This window comes from Salvelinus fontinalis, chromosome 35 (assembly GCF_029448725.1).
Source record: "Salvelinus fontinalis isolate EN_2023a chromosome 35, ASM2944872v1, whole genome shotgun sequence".
In the NCBI taxonomy this organism is placed as follows: Eukaryota; Metazoa; Chordata; class Actinopteri; order Salmoniformes; family Salmonidae; genus Salvelinus; species Salvelinus fontinalis.
The window spans coordinates 34,830,001-34,845,826 of NC_074699.1; the positions used below are offsets into that span (position 1 = coordinate 34,830,001).

The 15,826-nt window shown below is 40.1% G+C and overlaps 1 protein-coding gene across 1 annotated transcript; it reads left to right on the forward strand.

The window, feature by feature from the left end:
* Positions 1 to 6,635: 6,635 nt before the first annotated feature.
* LOC129834783 (iroquois-class homeodomain protein IRX-5-like) lies at positions 6,636 to 10,019 on the forward strand. Its single transcript, XM_055900053.1, has 3 exons — positions 6,636 to 7,305; positions 8,338 to 8,743; positions 9,258 to 10,019. The coding sequence occupies exons 1-3, from the start codon at positions 7,063 to 7,065 to the stop codon at positions 9,962 to 9,964; spliced, it is 1,356 nt and encodes a 451-aa protein (XP_055756028.1). The 5' UTR covers positions 6,636 to 7,062; the 3' UTR covers positions 9,965 to 10,019.
* Positions 10,020 to 15,826: the final 5,807 nt, after the last annotated feature.

Consider the following 15,826-nt stretch of genomic DNA (forward strand, 5'->3'; position numbering starts at 1 on the left):
GAGAGAGAGAAAGAGAGTGAGAGAGAGAACGAGAGAGAGAGACAGAAAGAGAGAGAGAGAGAGAGGTGGTGTTCTGTTCTGGATTAAAATACCTCATTTAGGGAAACAAAAGGCATAATGGAAGGGGGTGTGTGGGAAAGAACCAGGGCAAAGTGCTGATGTGGGTCCAAACTGGCACCCTATTGCCTATATAGTGCGCTACTTTTGACCAAAGCCCTATTCTCTATTAGTCCACTACTTTTGACCGAAGTAGTGCACTACATAAGGAATAGGGTGCCATTTCAAACACAGTCTTGTAGCCCTACTGTAAGTGCAGCCAGTGACCGACACCAGGCGGAGCCTGCCTGTCTGATGACGGTCAGGGTAATATTGTTTACAAGCTCCCTCAGCAGAACCCCACTGCCCTCCTCCAACCATCAGCCAGCCACAGAGCTCGCCCTCTACTTAAGGCAACAAGACTGGAATGTGTTCACTTCAGCATTACAAGCCTATTAAAATACACTTTTAATTATGCTACAATCTCTCCAGGGATCATTTATTTTCATCTCCTCCTCTCTTGAACTGCGTGTTCTTTGACATCTGCACCAAGAGATCAACAGCACAACTGGAACTGGGAACTAGCATGTGTTGTTTTCTAACTAGCTCCAATTAAAGGGCATGTTGACAGATTATAGTACGTAGCTTCTGCTACTGGTACGGCTGGTGGTAGTTTGTGCTCCAAACAAGTAGGGTGAGGAGGAAGGGTAGGCGGTTGATGGGGGAGAAGAATGATGAGGAGAGAGGGGTGAGGAGGGGAGCGAGGAGAGTGTGAAGAGGGTGGGGAGGGTAGAAGAGGGGGCTGATGGGATGAGAAGAAAGGGGGCTTATGGGAGATATCTCATGTACACAACATAACCAGGCAGCCCTGGGGGGTTAATGTGTTTACACTACCTGGGCTGTGATCTATCATCAACCTCATCAACTTCTATTACCCTTCACATACATAACCAAGCAGCATCTCTAACGTCTTACCCAACCGCCGATCCACAACTCTCACTCACACAATTTCTATTGGATTAGTAAAATGCTAATATCCAGGGTATAACCCACTCCCCCACTAGACTGGGTTGATGTGCAGTACTGTACATCATCATTCCAGTAGTTGATTTATATTTAGTGCCGCTGTGCCTTTTCAAGGCGTTTCGGGTTGAACACCTCAACAGCTTCAAAGGAGTTGTTGTATATATGCATATGAAACGGCAACCACATGGAACCTATAGCATTATCATAACAAGTCCTCCATGATAGTTGTTTTCTTATATCTGTATAGACAACAGACAGACATTCCCTCTGATCCTGAATCAGTTTACCTACACCAGTGAGAGGCGTAGAAATGGGGGATGAATACAGTACACTTTATGAGCATGGACCATCTGTTATCTTTAGGCTAACAACACAACTGGTAAGCGGATCATCATAAGTCTATAATGTGCATAACATGTGCATTATTTCTCCCACAGTGCACATAATAGCATAATAACAGTGATGGCGTGGGTTCACCACAGAGCAGAGCCCATGCAGTCAGGCTGAGGTTAGCTAGGTGCTGATGGGGGAGGTGCCTGCCTCAAAGAGCTTGTTTTCACTTTACTCAGGCTTCATTATGCCCAATCAATATTCATTTAGTCACTAGAACTATTGACTCATTTCTAAAATAAAATTACAGGTAATTTGTCTTGTCATGGAATAGGGTGTATTATCCCTTTAGAAAGAAAACAGAGTGGGTGGGATGGGACGTGGTGACCCATAGAAAAGCTGGATACAACTGTAAATATATTTTTTGATAAGACATTGAAAAATCAATGTCTGCTTCCTGCAATCCGTCTCGAGCAAATCAATCATAATCTGCAGTTGACAGTGGGATGAGAGAGAGAGCGCGCGCGAGAGAGAGAGAGAGAGAGAGAGAGAGAGAGAGAGAGAGAGAGAGAGAGAGAGAGAGAGAGAGAGAGAGAGAGAGAGAGAGAGAGAGAGAGAGAGAGAGAGAGAGAGAGGGGGAGAGAGAGAGAGGGAGCGATGGAGAGAGAGAGAAGAAAGGGTGGAAGGGCCCAATCTTTGTCTGATATCTCTGATTTCTGAATGGCTTCTCATCATGGTGATAATAGGGTCATCATTTCAACACTTAGCTAACCCCAGCCCCTTCCATTCAGCCTGGGGTAGAGGGGAGCAGAGGGGAGGACAGGCTCCAGAGAAAGAGGAGTGGACTCATTCTAGCCCCATTCATCTTAATTCAGATTGGCAGACAGACACCGACAGAAGTGACCTAGAAAAGAAAAATTTCAAGGGGACCAAATCAGTTGAGATGTTGCCCTGGTGTGTACTATAGCAATAAGTATGTTATTAAACTAGTTATATCAAATGATTGTATGTAATTACAGAATGTTTTCTGAACAATACATACATTAACAAAGAACCTAATGTCTTGAATAGGGTAATTTCTGTTTTGTAATTTACATGTTTGTTTCAAATGTTGGTTAGAAAATATAGTTAGGTTCGCATTTGAAGTAAAAGGAGTGTGACCTGAATGTCAGTCTGATGTGAACTCCATGCCACCATCTGTAGGCATCTCTAGTAAAACTGTATAGCAGCATGACATCACACAACAAAGATGGCCGTACACACTGCTGACTTTTGACCACATTACAAAATGGAAGTTAAGTTATAAAGAAGAGAAATACTTGGATATCCCTGCATAGGTAAATGGGTGCATACATTAAACAATAAATGAACCAACAACAAAAATACACACAAACAGCACAATGTGTATTATCTTGGTTTTGAATATTTTCATATTGGTAACTTGGATAATAACAAAATCATGCCCATTTAGAATAATATTACATGAAATATCCCCAAAACATCTTATGACACCAGATAAATATCAGTAGTGTTGATTCAATCACTAATACTTTTACAACTAGATAGTAGGTTTTATAGCCATAATATTGTTGCGCCACCTACAAATTAATTTATATTGTCAGCAATAGGATCCGCAAATTCAGTACAGTTGTTCAGTCGAGGGACGCAGTGCACGTATGTTTAATAATTTAATTTAAAAAATGCAAGGTCAAAAATAAATAGCATCCATTATTTGCAGCAGATCTCCCCAAAGCATTGGGAGCGACACTGTTTTGAATTTCAATTGGCTTCCAAGTGGCAAAAGCCCACAGCTAATACAACAAAGAAAAGTTGGTGTCAACTAATCGGTCTAGGACACAGATTTAGAAGGGCTCAAATTCTTATGAATACTTGAAGCGGGTTTTCCTCCTATAGGTACCAACTAACCACTGCTTTCTAGAGAGCAGAGCACACCTGACCGTGTGCAACGAAGGAATCTGTCAAGCGCATGACGTTAACCAACTTAATTAAACTTAACCATCATCTCTATGAACGCGAGAGGCAATTAGTCTAGTACAATAGTTAATGCTTTCTAATAATAGTCTCTAAATCCAAATGAGATTACGCCTGCTCCCTCAGGCATTTTCACTGTGATGCTTCATCCTTCATAAGCATGTTTGGTTTGCTCCACGGCTGGGCTCTCTCTTCTGCTCTTACTGGTTTCTCGACCAGTGTGGACTAGTCCTACAGAAGCTGTCTGAATTGTACTGCTTTTTCATATCTATACAAAAGTAAAACAAGTGTAAGACACTTGGAATAGCTTCCAGTCAATGATGTCCAGCAGAGTGTGCGTAAAGCTTTTGCTTGAGCATGTCATAGGATATGTCAATTTATTGTCCGTTTTTTCTATATCTTATCAAACGTATGTTTTGACAACTATGACGTTTAATATATTTAAATAGAAGTAGAATACACACTTGATTTGAAATACATATATAATAGGTAAATACACAGCTTCAAAGTGGTATGACATATGTATAACATACAGACAGTAGCTTATACTTGAAAACGATTTTATCCCATGTATTTGATTATGCTCTAATATAATATTATAACCGATTAAATAACCGAGAGTGCACACAACTTCAGCTAGGGTATAATTCTGTAAAGGAAAATGATCCGTTTCCTACCTTTTCCTCAGCACGAGCTGTAAGTATTTTCCCGCTCCTTGTGATCTCACACACACAAACACACATACACACACACACACACACACACACACACACACACACACACACACACACACACACACACACACACACACACACACACACACACACACACACACACACACACACACACACACACACACACGCACACACACCTCCTCGTCCTACTTCAGAATAGACCTCTTATCATGCGCGTATGGTGCCGGGGAAGTCATTATTGTCGATAATAGAGTATCAATGCATATTGACGTCATTCAAAATACCTCTCTCCTCTCTCGGTATCCCTGGTAACCGGTATGCTATTCAGAGATGAGTGACTGAGCATTGGCCATTCATTACGTCCCTCATTGAGGAACAGTAAATATAATTGGCCAATAATGCAATGAATTTCGCTTAAGCCCTTGCGGGCACTCATGACAACTTCAATAGGAAAAGTACAATTACACTTGAGTAGGTGTTTACATAGATTATTATTGATTCATTTGTATATTATACGAAATCAATTATAGGCTAATAGTTAGCTGTAGTCTATATTTAAACAATATTTATAAACAACAGTAGCAAATACCTTTATGGCACATATCTATTGTAGCCCTGCTCAAAAGGGAAATACATTGACATAGGCCTACCATTAAATAAAATATTTTGACTTTGTTTTTAGTTTATTAATGGCAACATATTATCAATAATAGTAGTACTATTATTAGTAGTAGGCCTAATAGTATTATAATGATCATCATCAGTAGAGTAGGATATCATTATTTCTAGACCTCTACTTTTTCTTCAAAAATAGATGTAGTAGGTCTAGTATAAACAATATCAACATTAGTATCCTGAACCTTATATACGTGTGTTGTCATAGATGTTGCCGCAAGAACATGAGGAAGAAAAACTGTTGGGGTAACAATAATTAGTTTGGCTATCATAGCATTGCGGGTGGTTGTAAAAGTAGGTATTCTAGTACCATTGTCACCGTCATTATTCTCTCTTCATGTATGTATCTGTCTTGTCTTTCCCCAACTCTGCATTGGCTCACTGTACCAGCGTCACTACTCTCTGCTGCACTCCAGAGGATTTCAAAGCGTAGGAACACGTGACACTATGCACACACTTTTTAGCAGCGCCTACAGCGATCCCTTTCGGTTTATCGGAGATTTGAACTATAAAGCCAGAAACAATCAGCACTGTGACTATAAGGCCCGTGGATGTCTGTATTTAAAAAAATATTTATTCCGAATATGCATTATTACACCTTTATTGTGGTTAAAATATGAGCCTAAAATGTATTTTCTAAATATAAAACTATTGCAATTTAAAAAATAAATTGTGCAATATTATTATAATATCAATACTATTTTAATAGTATAGCCTAACTAGTATACATATTTGTATTATCATTAGGCCTATTAATATTGGCCTGTCATTATATTGATGATAATGTAATAAATAATTCAGGAATAATTCATATATGGCACAGGTGCGTAAAAAGCCATTGTGCTGAAATGAAAAATCTGGATATCCATAATGGCCGATAAGCGCAATATATTCAATAAATCGTGACTCTCCATATTTCTGCAGAGAAACGTATCTGGTGGCATCAAAGGAGATTACATCCAGTGGTCATAGCGGATTTGCTGTAGTTCATATGGTACTAATCTGCCCTCGCTTGGGGCTTTTATGACTTTCGGGGTGAGAGAGAGCGAGAGAGTGTATGTGACTGGTTTATTCCTGGATCTATGGAGAAAACTATTTAGCAGCCGCTTCAGTTAACAGCTGTCACACGTTAAGAGTTGCTTATCCCACAGTTGAGTGGAATGCTTCCTAAAGATTTCAGCTAATATTACAAATTGCTGGTTAAGAAAAAAAAAACGTTTACACAAACAGCCAAACCTCAATTGTTTGGGATAAAGGTTATATTTATATTATACTGTGTATTATTCGCGCCATAATTTATGCATGCTATTGCCATGTCTTACCCTAACAACACAAAATGCGTCTGGCGTAAGAATGTCTATATGCACAAAATAAATCGAAATCAAAAACCGTCGCCCCTTTTTAGCTCCCGTTGCGGATTTTAACTTAACGTAGGATCACCGACAGTCAGTTAGGCTGTTACGAGGCATCTATTCAAAAAGACAAGTTTTGCGCTCAAAAGAAACAATAAACCATAAACCATGGAAAAAGAAGAACAGCGTGCAGAACATGGAGCGCCTTTTCCCCTTCAGTATCTGAAAAGCTCTTTCTGACAGACAACAGCCCATTTGTTATTGATCAAGTGTGAAAGTGACGGCTTCGTGTATTTAGAATAAGAAGAAAGTTGGAGTCGATCTACTGGCTCGCATGATATCGCCATCCAGGGGCTGGTGCACTGGAGTCCTACAGCACCGAGCCTTGTTAGAGAAAAACAAATAGAGAAATAGCGGGAGAGGGATTGTTAGTGAGAGAAAGAGAGGGCGAGAGGGAGGGGGGAAAGCGGGGAGAAAAAAGAAAACATGGAGAGAGAGAGAGATAGGCAGGGCTGTGGTATTAACCCAGCATAAGCTTGCCTTTTCCTTCGATGACTACACCCCGATAGGAGGAGCGTGAAGAACGTAGTAGGCGTCAGAATCCTCAATTTCCAACTTAGCATCTTGGCAGGACATTTTCCCAAGCAAAGACCCCAATCGGAAGGCAAAAAACTTCTTCTGCACTACATGAGACAAAGTGAGCAAGTGAGAGAGAGATAGGAAAAATAGAGCGTAGCAAGCAAACACAACGGTCAGTTGTAGCTGACTATCAGCGACTAAAAATCTATTTCTAAGTCTATGTATTTGTTTATATTTTTACTTTTTACTGCAATCATTTAGGGGGGAACAGACAGCGGTCTGTTGATACGAGACTCATATGACTGAAATCGGACAGTGCATGAGAAAATAAAGAGGAAAAGTGCGCAAGTAAGTGGCTTACTTTCGGGGCTTTCACCATGGCTTATCCTCAGGGCTACTTGTACCAGCCATCCCCTTCTTTGGCGCTGTATTCATGCCCGGCGTACAGCACCAGCGTTATATCGGGACCCAGGACCGAAGAACTTGGTAGATCCTCATCTGGCTCTGCTTTTGCTCCCTATGCCGGATCTACCGCGTTCACCAGCGCTTCGCCCGGGTACAACTCCCATCTCCCGTACAGTGCGGAGGCGGGAGCGGCCGCCACATTCGCTTCATACGTGGTAAGTGAGAGAGCATTGACTCGAAATTGCCGAGTGTAATTTTTTTTTGAAAAATCTTATATTGTATTGTTGGTAGGCCTATGTGTAGAATTTTAGCACCGTGCAAATGAGGCAAATGTATTTCTGGTTTAGCGTGCGTCTGTATTTTGCTGATTACTCTTTTTCATTTGGGTAAGTTAGTTGTAAATAGGCCCATCCATTTGATGCAAAGACGAACATGCAAAATAACCAATTAGGCTAATTAGCATGTTATTGTTCTTTGGATAAATGCAATTTTTCTGTAAATAATGGGCAATGAAATAGGTCGTTGAGTTGAATCAGTTTGCATACAATAACAAACAGCAAGCTCCCCACCTCGGTAGAACACATTATATTCTATAGTTATTTGTTTGATATTTTTATTAGTCTATGCGAAAATACAAACTCGTTTATTTAGGGCTACTCGGTTGTTTTTATGGGCATTGACCAAATGTTCGTTAACTTGGGAACACAGATCCTAATATTTAACATGTTCTAAATCTGAATGTGAGTTGAGCACGCAGTTATACTCAAATGAAACCAGGTATTCAGGCCAGCTGAAGAATAGTGGGAAATAATGATAGTAAAATCCTGTCTTGGTAAAATTATGACAAGAGAAGACATGGTAGGCCTGTTACGCATGATGTTAATGCTTCATCTAATTTGTAAATGAGGTTGCTTTCACTAAGCATAGATGACTGTGTTGTGGTTACAGTCAGCAAGACAGTCTTGAAATCTTGAATACAAAAACGCACAAAGAAAAATAAAGTTGAGAACAATGTCCATCTGTGTACAATTTTAAAAGTGCATTGCTGACGCTTCTGATGCTTGATTTATTGTAACCAACCTAAACGTCAGAGGTGTGTGTGTGTATGTGTGTGTGTGTATTTGTGTTTGTATGTGTTTATTATGGTGCCTTCTTATTGTTTGGAACTTATTTTGGAACGTTTTAATTGTTATGAGTCGTTGACAATTATCTGAAAAGCATTTTCTTTTCGACGGCTTTGTTTTCAGAGTTCTCCCTATGACCACACGACGGGCATGGCTGGGTCTATAGGATATCACCCCTACGCTGCTCCCCTGGGTTCATACCCCTACGGTGACCCGGCATACCGAAAAAACGCGACCCGGGATGCCACCGCCACTCTCAAAGCCTGGTTGAACGAGCACCGTAAGAACCCCTACCCCACCAAGGGGGAGAAGATCATGCTGGCCATCATCACCAAAATGACCCTCACCCAAGTTTCCACCTGGTTCGCCAACGCCAGGAGGAGGCTAAAGAAGGAGAACAAGATGACCTGGACTCCCCGAAACCGGAGCGAGGACGAGGAGGAAGACGAGAACATCGATCTGGAAAAGAATGACGACGACGAGCCTAGCAAGTCGAAAGACAAGGGAGACTCGACAGACACAGAGTTAGGTCTGTAGAAAAATCATCAATTTTTTTATCGCAGTCGTTTCCACTCAGGGCGCAAAATGAATTGCTGGTTAATGGTGGTATATTATTTATAATGGGACAATTGCTTTAAATAATAATCACCTTGAACTCCCCTCATTTGACTTATCATGTGCTGAAAATTGCTGGTGACGTAAAGTGTTTAGCATTCGATTTATCTTTAACTGCATAATAAGACGGGTTGCAGCTGGTGGACTGGGCTGTGTATCGCCTAATGATAATTATTACGATTAAAACACAATCATTAATATCACGGTTTTCAGTAGCTGTATGCCTAGTTGTTTGCAGGCCTATTATTTATTAGCCTACTTATTATGATAACTAGGCCTATTATTATGGTAATTAGCATATGCACAAATATGAACGCATGAGTGCATGAATTAGGGGCCTATAACATATTGGTAGCCTATCTGTATCTTATGTCAATGTTATACATCTTTTTCACAGTAACTTAACTCTTGTTTCTCTCTCACTGCAGATCATAAATTGCTGAACCCGGGGGACATAGTGTGCGACAGATTTAAAGAGGAGAATCATGGCAAAGAAACGGATCCCCTTCTGAGCGACTCGGAATTAAAAGACCAGGGGGATCGGACAGAGTTACTGCCCGAGTCTGCTAAACCCACCACCTCGTCTCCATCCGCCGTGCCTCGGGGAGGAACCGAGCTCGTTGCGCAAGACAAGCCGTCAGAAATGGGCCATGCGCCGGGCACCGTAAACAGCAACGTGACGTCTGTCATTCACTCCTCCCCATCGGCCCCTAAACCCAAACTCTGGTCCCTGGCTGAGATCGCAACGTCCTCGGACAGGTGTAAGAGCAGCAGCGACGGGCCGCAGGGCCATGGGATGGGTCACAGCACAGTGATCACCACCAATGCAGCGTCACCATCACGGTCCTCCCCACAGTGCCCTCTCCCAAACAGCACAGTCCTATCCAGGCCTATCTACTACACGTCCCCTTTTTACCCGGGCTACACGAACTATGGCAGCTTTGGACATCTTCACAGTCACAGCAATCACGGCTCGGGCACGGGCTCCACCGCACATTTCAATGGATTAAACCAGACTGTGTTAAATAGAGCAGAAGCTTTGGTAAGAGAAAGCCAGAAAGGCAGAGGCCAAACGCAGGTAGATCTTTGTAAAGACTCCCCTTATGAACTAAAGAAAGGTATGTCAAACATTTAATAACTTGATCCCTTTCAAAAATCCATCGGACTTTTATTTATTATTTGTGGTTGCATTACAAAAAATAAGAAAAATAATAATAATAAAGGAAAATTCTGAGAACAGTTATTTTCTGAGTAAATGCTTATCTTCAAATCTTAGTTTCTGAATGGTTAATCCTAAAGATGTAACAAGAATGGTCTTCATCGCTGCAGCCGCCTGGGTCTATTTGTATTAAAGACTAATATGTATATTTAATGTAGCATTTTTGTATTTAAAATGGACAATACACTATCTTTGAAGTAAATTATGAGAAAAAAATACACGTGTGCAGCGATTATTCTGGGGGGAGCGGGAGGGGACAACTGTTATTATCAAATGTGTCAGAAGGGCTTGAAAGAGAAACACATTATGGAAAATGAAAGAGGTATTTATCGATGGGATTGTGTTCGTTTACCCCGTGACAGGTGTATCAATTACATTTTCGATACAAAAAGAGCACTTCAGCTTTATACAACATGAGAACGTGCCGAAATTTCTCAAATTCTCGAATGAAAAACATATAGGCCTACAGCCTTTTAGGTCTACCCAAATATTTACATTTTGGTGGGGTTTGGACAAAGGTATTGGCAAGAGTTTACTGAATATATGTATATTTCTGGCTCTATGTTTCCTATTCCTTTCTACATGTGCAATAGGAGGATACTTATGAAGGTGAATATGATAACAACGGCGTAACTGGAGGCCCAGTCGTTTAACCCAATTACTTTCCAACCGCAACGTGTTATAAGCAAAGCAATCAGGTGGCGAACTCCAGTAATGAGTTCGATTTTATGCCAAATTTAGAGCTCATTACCATTTCCAAGGCGTGGCAAAGCTGTTAAAAGGACGCAACCATGCATTTATGGCTTCAGAGCACACTGGCCAGTTATATCATTAATGTTGGAGCCTCCTTATTAATGACGCGTTGGATGTGAAACACTCATGGTTAGGTTTAGAGAGGAGGATAGCAAGACTAGCATGTCATGCACACAGTAAAGGCCACAAAGTTTCCAGGGTTTCATCGGTTTTGTCAATAACCGAGTCTCTCACTGTCATCAAGGCTCAAACTCTTCCTTCCCACTTCCGCAGGTAGGTGTCACACTTGCTCCTAATTTCAGGGGTCTCATTCTTAATCCGTTACGGAAAGCCGTCCCTGATCGAATGGCCTAGTTAAAATGGACCAAAGGCTGGAAGGCAGAGAGAGAGAGAGAGAGAGAGAGAGAGAGAGAGAGAGAGAGAGAGAGAGAGAGAGAGAGAGAGAGAGAGAGAAAGAGAAAGAGAGAGGGAGGGAGGGAGAGAGAGAGCAACTTGAAATGGTCACAGTTATTACATGTTTACTATAACAATACTGCCAGGTGGGAAAACCTGAATATTACAATGTGTTAACATGGGACAAACCATTTCCTTCGCAGAAATACAATACCGTGGTGGATTTTTGAGAGAGAAAAAAATGTTAATGTGGCCTAATCTTTGAAATTTTGATTAAGGCTGATTTGTAAGATGAGACAAATGGTATCTTGATTTGGCACAGATATTGGGAAATGTTTTGAAAACAAATCTGTTAATTATAGTCGAATTATTATAATAGTATTACTCCTAGTAATATTTGTTTTATCAGGTGCCAATTTTGTTTTGTTTTATGATCAGTAGTGAACCTTTAGTGCTTCTAGTATCATTATAATCAGTTGATCAACACGGGAGTACATTAGCTCATGTCTTCATGGAATTACTCACAACATTTCATATATATTCCTGTTTCTATTTCTAAACAACTCAATCTTTGTCTTGATTATTTCTATTGGAAAAATATTGAAATAGGCCTACGTTGAATAATTTTGAATAATCTCAAGTAATAATAATAATAATAATAATAACAGTAATAATAGTAATAATGAACTAGTGAAGTGGGCCAGCTTGCTCTTGTTAACTGCCTTTCATTAATCTCTATAGTTTACTTTCCGCACTCGAGTTGAAGCCTCCCCTGGGCTTTATATAATTCCCTTAGCCCTAATGTCCTCTATTCCGAGTCACACGGGCGAGCGACTGGGGCTTCTATTTTAATCTCCCAGAGTATGTGTGCTGCCTGGCCCAGTGATTGCAACACATCATCCGGCTAAATAGCATAATTATGTGTTTCTTTGCTGATCCCTCCAGGAATTGAAGTGTTCGATGCAATGTCCCCTAAGAAGACATGATCGTTTTTATTTGAAATAGGCTTTTTAAATGGAATAATTTATTTTTCAAAGGGACAATTTTTCAATTTCAGAGACGTAAATCATCTATATTCAGTTTAGGTAAATATTGAATAGTTTAGAATCGTTTATGTGTAACATTTAAAGCGGTGACACATATACCTGAGCATTCTGATAACGCAATTTTACACCGCTCTTTATGATTCGAGGAATATGAGGCAAATGTTTGGAAAATGATCATTTATACTGCTAAATTGGATCTTGAGACGGACATTGCATAGCCCATGGGCACGGAGTAATAAAACAAGCTTGTCATGTTTGTCTTCTGCACTGTCGAAATTGCCCAAACGATTTGACCACATTTGTGAAATATCGTTTTGAGACGGAGTTGTTGTTTTGTTGTTCCAGAGATGTGCTGCTATTTAGTAATTCTCCTCCACGCAGTTTGTTATTCAAATCACGTCTAGAGGGACAGAGAAACAGGGCCTCTGTGGAGACTCATTCAATATATTGAGTATGTAAAAAAATACACATTATTATCATCATCATCATTATATATATTTATTGAAATAAATTATTATTATTGTTATTAGGCCTATTATTATTATTATTAGCAACTGCGGCTAAAGACAATAAAACGAATATATTTCATCCATAAAAAGGATTTTCCACAATCTTAGTTTGAACACTGATTTTTTTTAAATTAAAAAATCACACTGCTTTTTAGCGTTGTAATGCGATCGTGCTATCGAGAGTGAGACCACTGGATCTGTGCGAAACCATTGTCAGTCCTGAATGCATGGAATAGGGGAACTCTGCAATGATCTAGCGCAACTTTGTTCAACTCCTTTCTCCCTCCCGTCTCTCTTCCAGTTGAACGGCTAGCTGGCTCATTGTTGGGAAGCGATGCATGGATACAATGTGAGAATGCCAAGTGACGTTGAAACAGTTCCCATGTGTGAAGGAGGAAAAAAACATAACGAACCCAATTGAAGATGGAAAAGAAAAACCGATATATATTTTTGCGTTGTCGGGATAAAGGAAATATTGACATTTCATCAATGCATTTACGTCTACATTAGTTTAAATCTGTAGGTCTGGAGGAGGACAATATTGAACTGTTAGACTAATAAAATAGGATCGAAATCTGCATACATTTGTAACAGTTGAGAAAAATTGATGTCTTAGGTCATTTCGATTTTCAAAATCGAAAACCCGTTTTGTCAATGCATGAATGAAACAAATAAAACATGCCTTTATGGATAATTATATTCAAGATGTATGGACAAATGACATTTTTTTTTTCTTCCCAAATCTAATTATCACTTCAAGTGTAGGATATCGCTAGATGTATCAACTAAACATAACGTTGCGTTTGTACAGAAACAGACATGAAAAAAAACGTATATTAATTTGGTGCATGCAACCTGGGTGAGAATATAAATTCTTGCAACAAAAATGCAAACGATCTTTAACATGAATCCCTAAATACATGCTATGCACCCACACCTTAGCGTTGAAGCACATAAGCCCTAAAATAAGACATTTATACATATTTTTAGTATCTGTACCATCATATTCTACTGGGAAACGTTACACTGTGACTGAAAATAGTGTATTGAATAATCACAATTCGGTCACTGTGTCTTTGTAAATCAATATTTTGCTTTTATTTTACAAGCTAGACCCATATGCCACATTCAACATTCATAAGCATCTCCTCCCATCATGCACCCAGTCTCCGGTGGTAGGAAAAGTTCGGTGATATCCAGAGAAGATAGCCTAATCGAGTTCGGCTAATAATGCACATTGACGATAAATATGCAAATCATTGGTTTGTAAAGGAACGTTTTAAAAGGGTGGGTGGTGGGGGGGGGGGGGGGGGGGGGGGCAGTTGTAGGCCTACTAACTTTCTTGATTTTGAAATGAATTCTTAATTGAAAAAATAAGCCTAGGCCTAAAGGCTACTGCGAGTTCAGTCTTTCAATCGGCTTCAAAACAGGCATTGCAATGTCATACATTTTCTGCACTTGAAAATCTCATAGGAACGTAATTAGCATACACAAATTGCATTATGGGACATTTTCTTGATTTTATATCATTGTTTTTACCTGTATGGTGATATAAAGTTACAAGTGTAAATTTAAGGTTTTGTCAGGATTCCTGTAAGGTGGAATCTATTGCACAACTACACAATTCATGATTGATTGCCTCAGTGTGAGGATATCTAGGGGTCCCACAAACCATGTCACCAAAAACCAGAACCTGTTGATAAATAAATTCCCATTTGTCCTTTAAAATGAGCCCAAATGAGAAAAAAAATGTCAAAAAAATGTCTAGGCCTACATGATCCAACACATCTGCCATGACTGCGGTAGAGTAGACTAGAGTTAAATTCCGCTCCAAGTGTTAAGAGACACCCTTCTATTTGACCTGCCCACAGCCCACTTTATTCGGGACAACATCTGTGACAACCAAACAGTGTTGCCAAAAACACAACTGTTTGTTTTCTTCTTCTACTCCTTGAAGTGAACAATATGTCACTTCATTTTCCCGCTAGTTGGTATAAGAAAAATGGGGAGAGCGAAAAGGAGTCTGTCTTTTTGCAGAAAAGCAAAATATCGTTTGGGAATGGAGCTATTGTGAGTGTAGGCTACCAAAAAGTAATATCGAGGCATTTTGTCTCTTAGAAAATAATGTCTGATCAGCTCACCCGTCAACAGACGTCATCCCCCAAACGCTGTCAAACAAAGCTGAAGTGGAATGGTCTTTCAGCTTTCAGAGGGTCTCTCTGGGAATACCGCCTTCTACTTATTTAATCATCATATCCCCGAGAGCTCGAGCCTCTTCATTAATTATGGGCGCAAAAAAATCAGCCGAGCTGTTTCTGTGTAGGATGTGAGCGAGGCGTTTGCTCTGTTTTGGCGCGCATGGGAGTCTTAAGGCTCGTGACCGCTCTGGGTAAATTTTTCACAAATTACCCACATTTCTGGGCTCATCTGACGTGTGGCGTTTCGGTTGGCTTAGAAGATCTTCAGTGCAAAGAACAAGCAGAAGAGGTAAACTGAATGTTTAGATATATTTGACACTTCTAAACCGTTCATATTGGATGAACTTTTTATAGGCCAGAGCCGACCCAGATGAAGTGGCAGTGGGGTGGGTGATTTACCACTATTAACCCCCACTCTACCCTCAACCTCACGGACTGTTTTTCTATTTCCCATGGAGCTCTCGGGGGAGAGATTACACGTGTAATTTTCAGCTGTCTGATGTTTTAAGTGAACCCCAATACATAAATAAAACAGTTCTATGAAGAAAAAACATTAACGAAGAATGATGAACTGTGAGGTGGTAGGCTCCTTCTATAGGAGATTTAAGCATGATCTGGATTTATACGTGTTCTATCAGCAAATAATTATAATGCACATGGTTACACAACAATATGGTGGGTGAATGCAAGGTTAAGGGGTTCACTTCAAAATGAAGAATTTGGGTATTTATGGGGTGTGAACTTCAGACCACATAAACCACACAAATTACCTTGTTAACGCAAAAATCATCTTTGACGTCTAATGTTTTTTTAAAGAACATTTGTTTCACCTTTGCGATATTTTATACAGCCTGCACTATCCTGTAGGTCTGACAACTC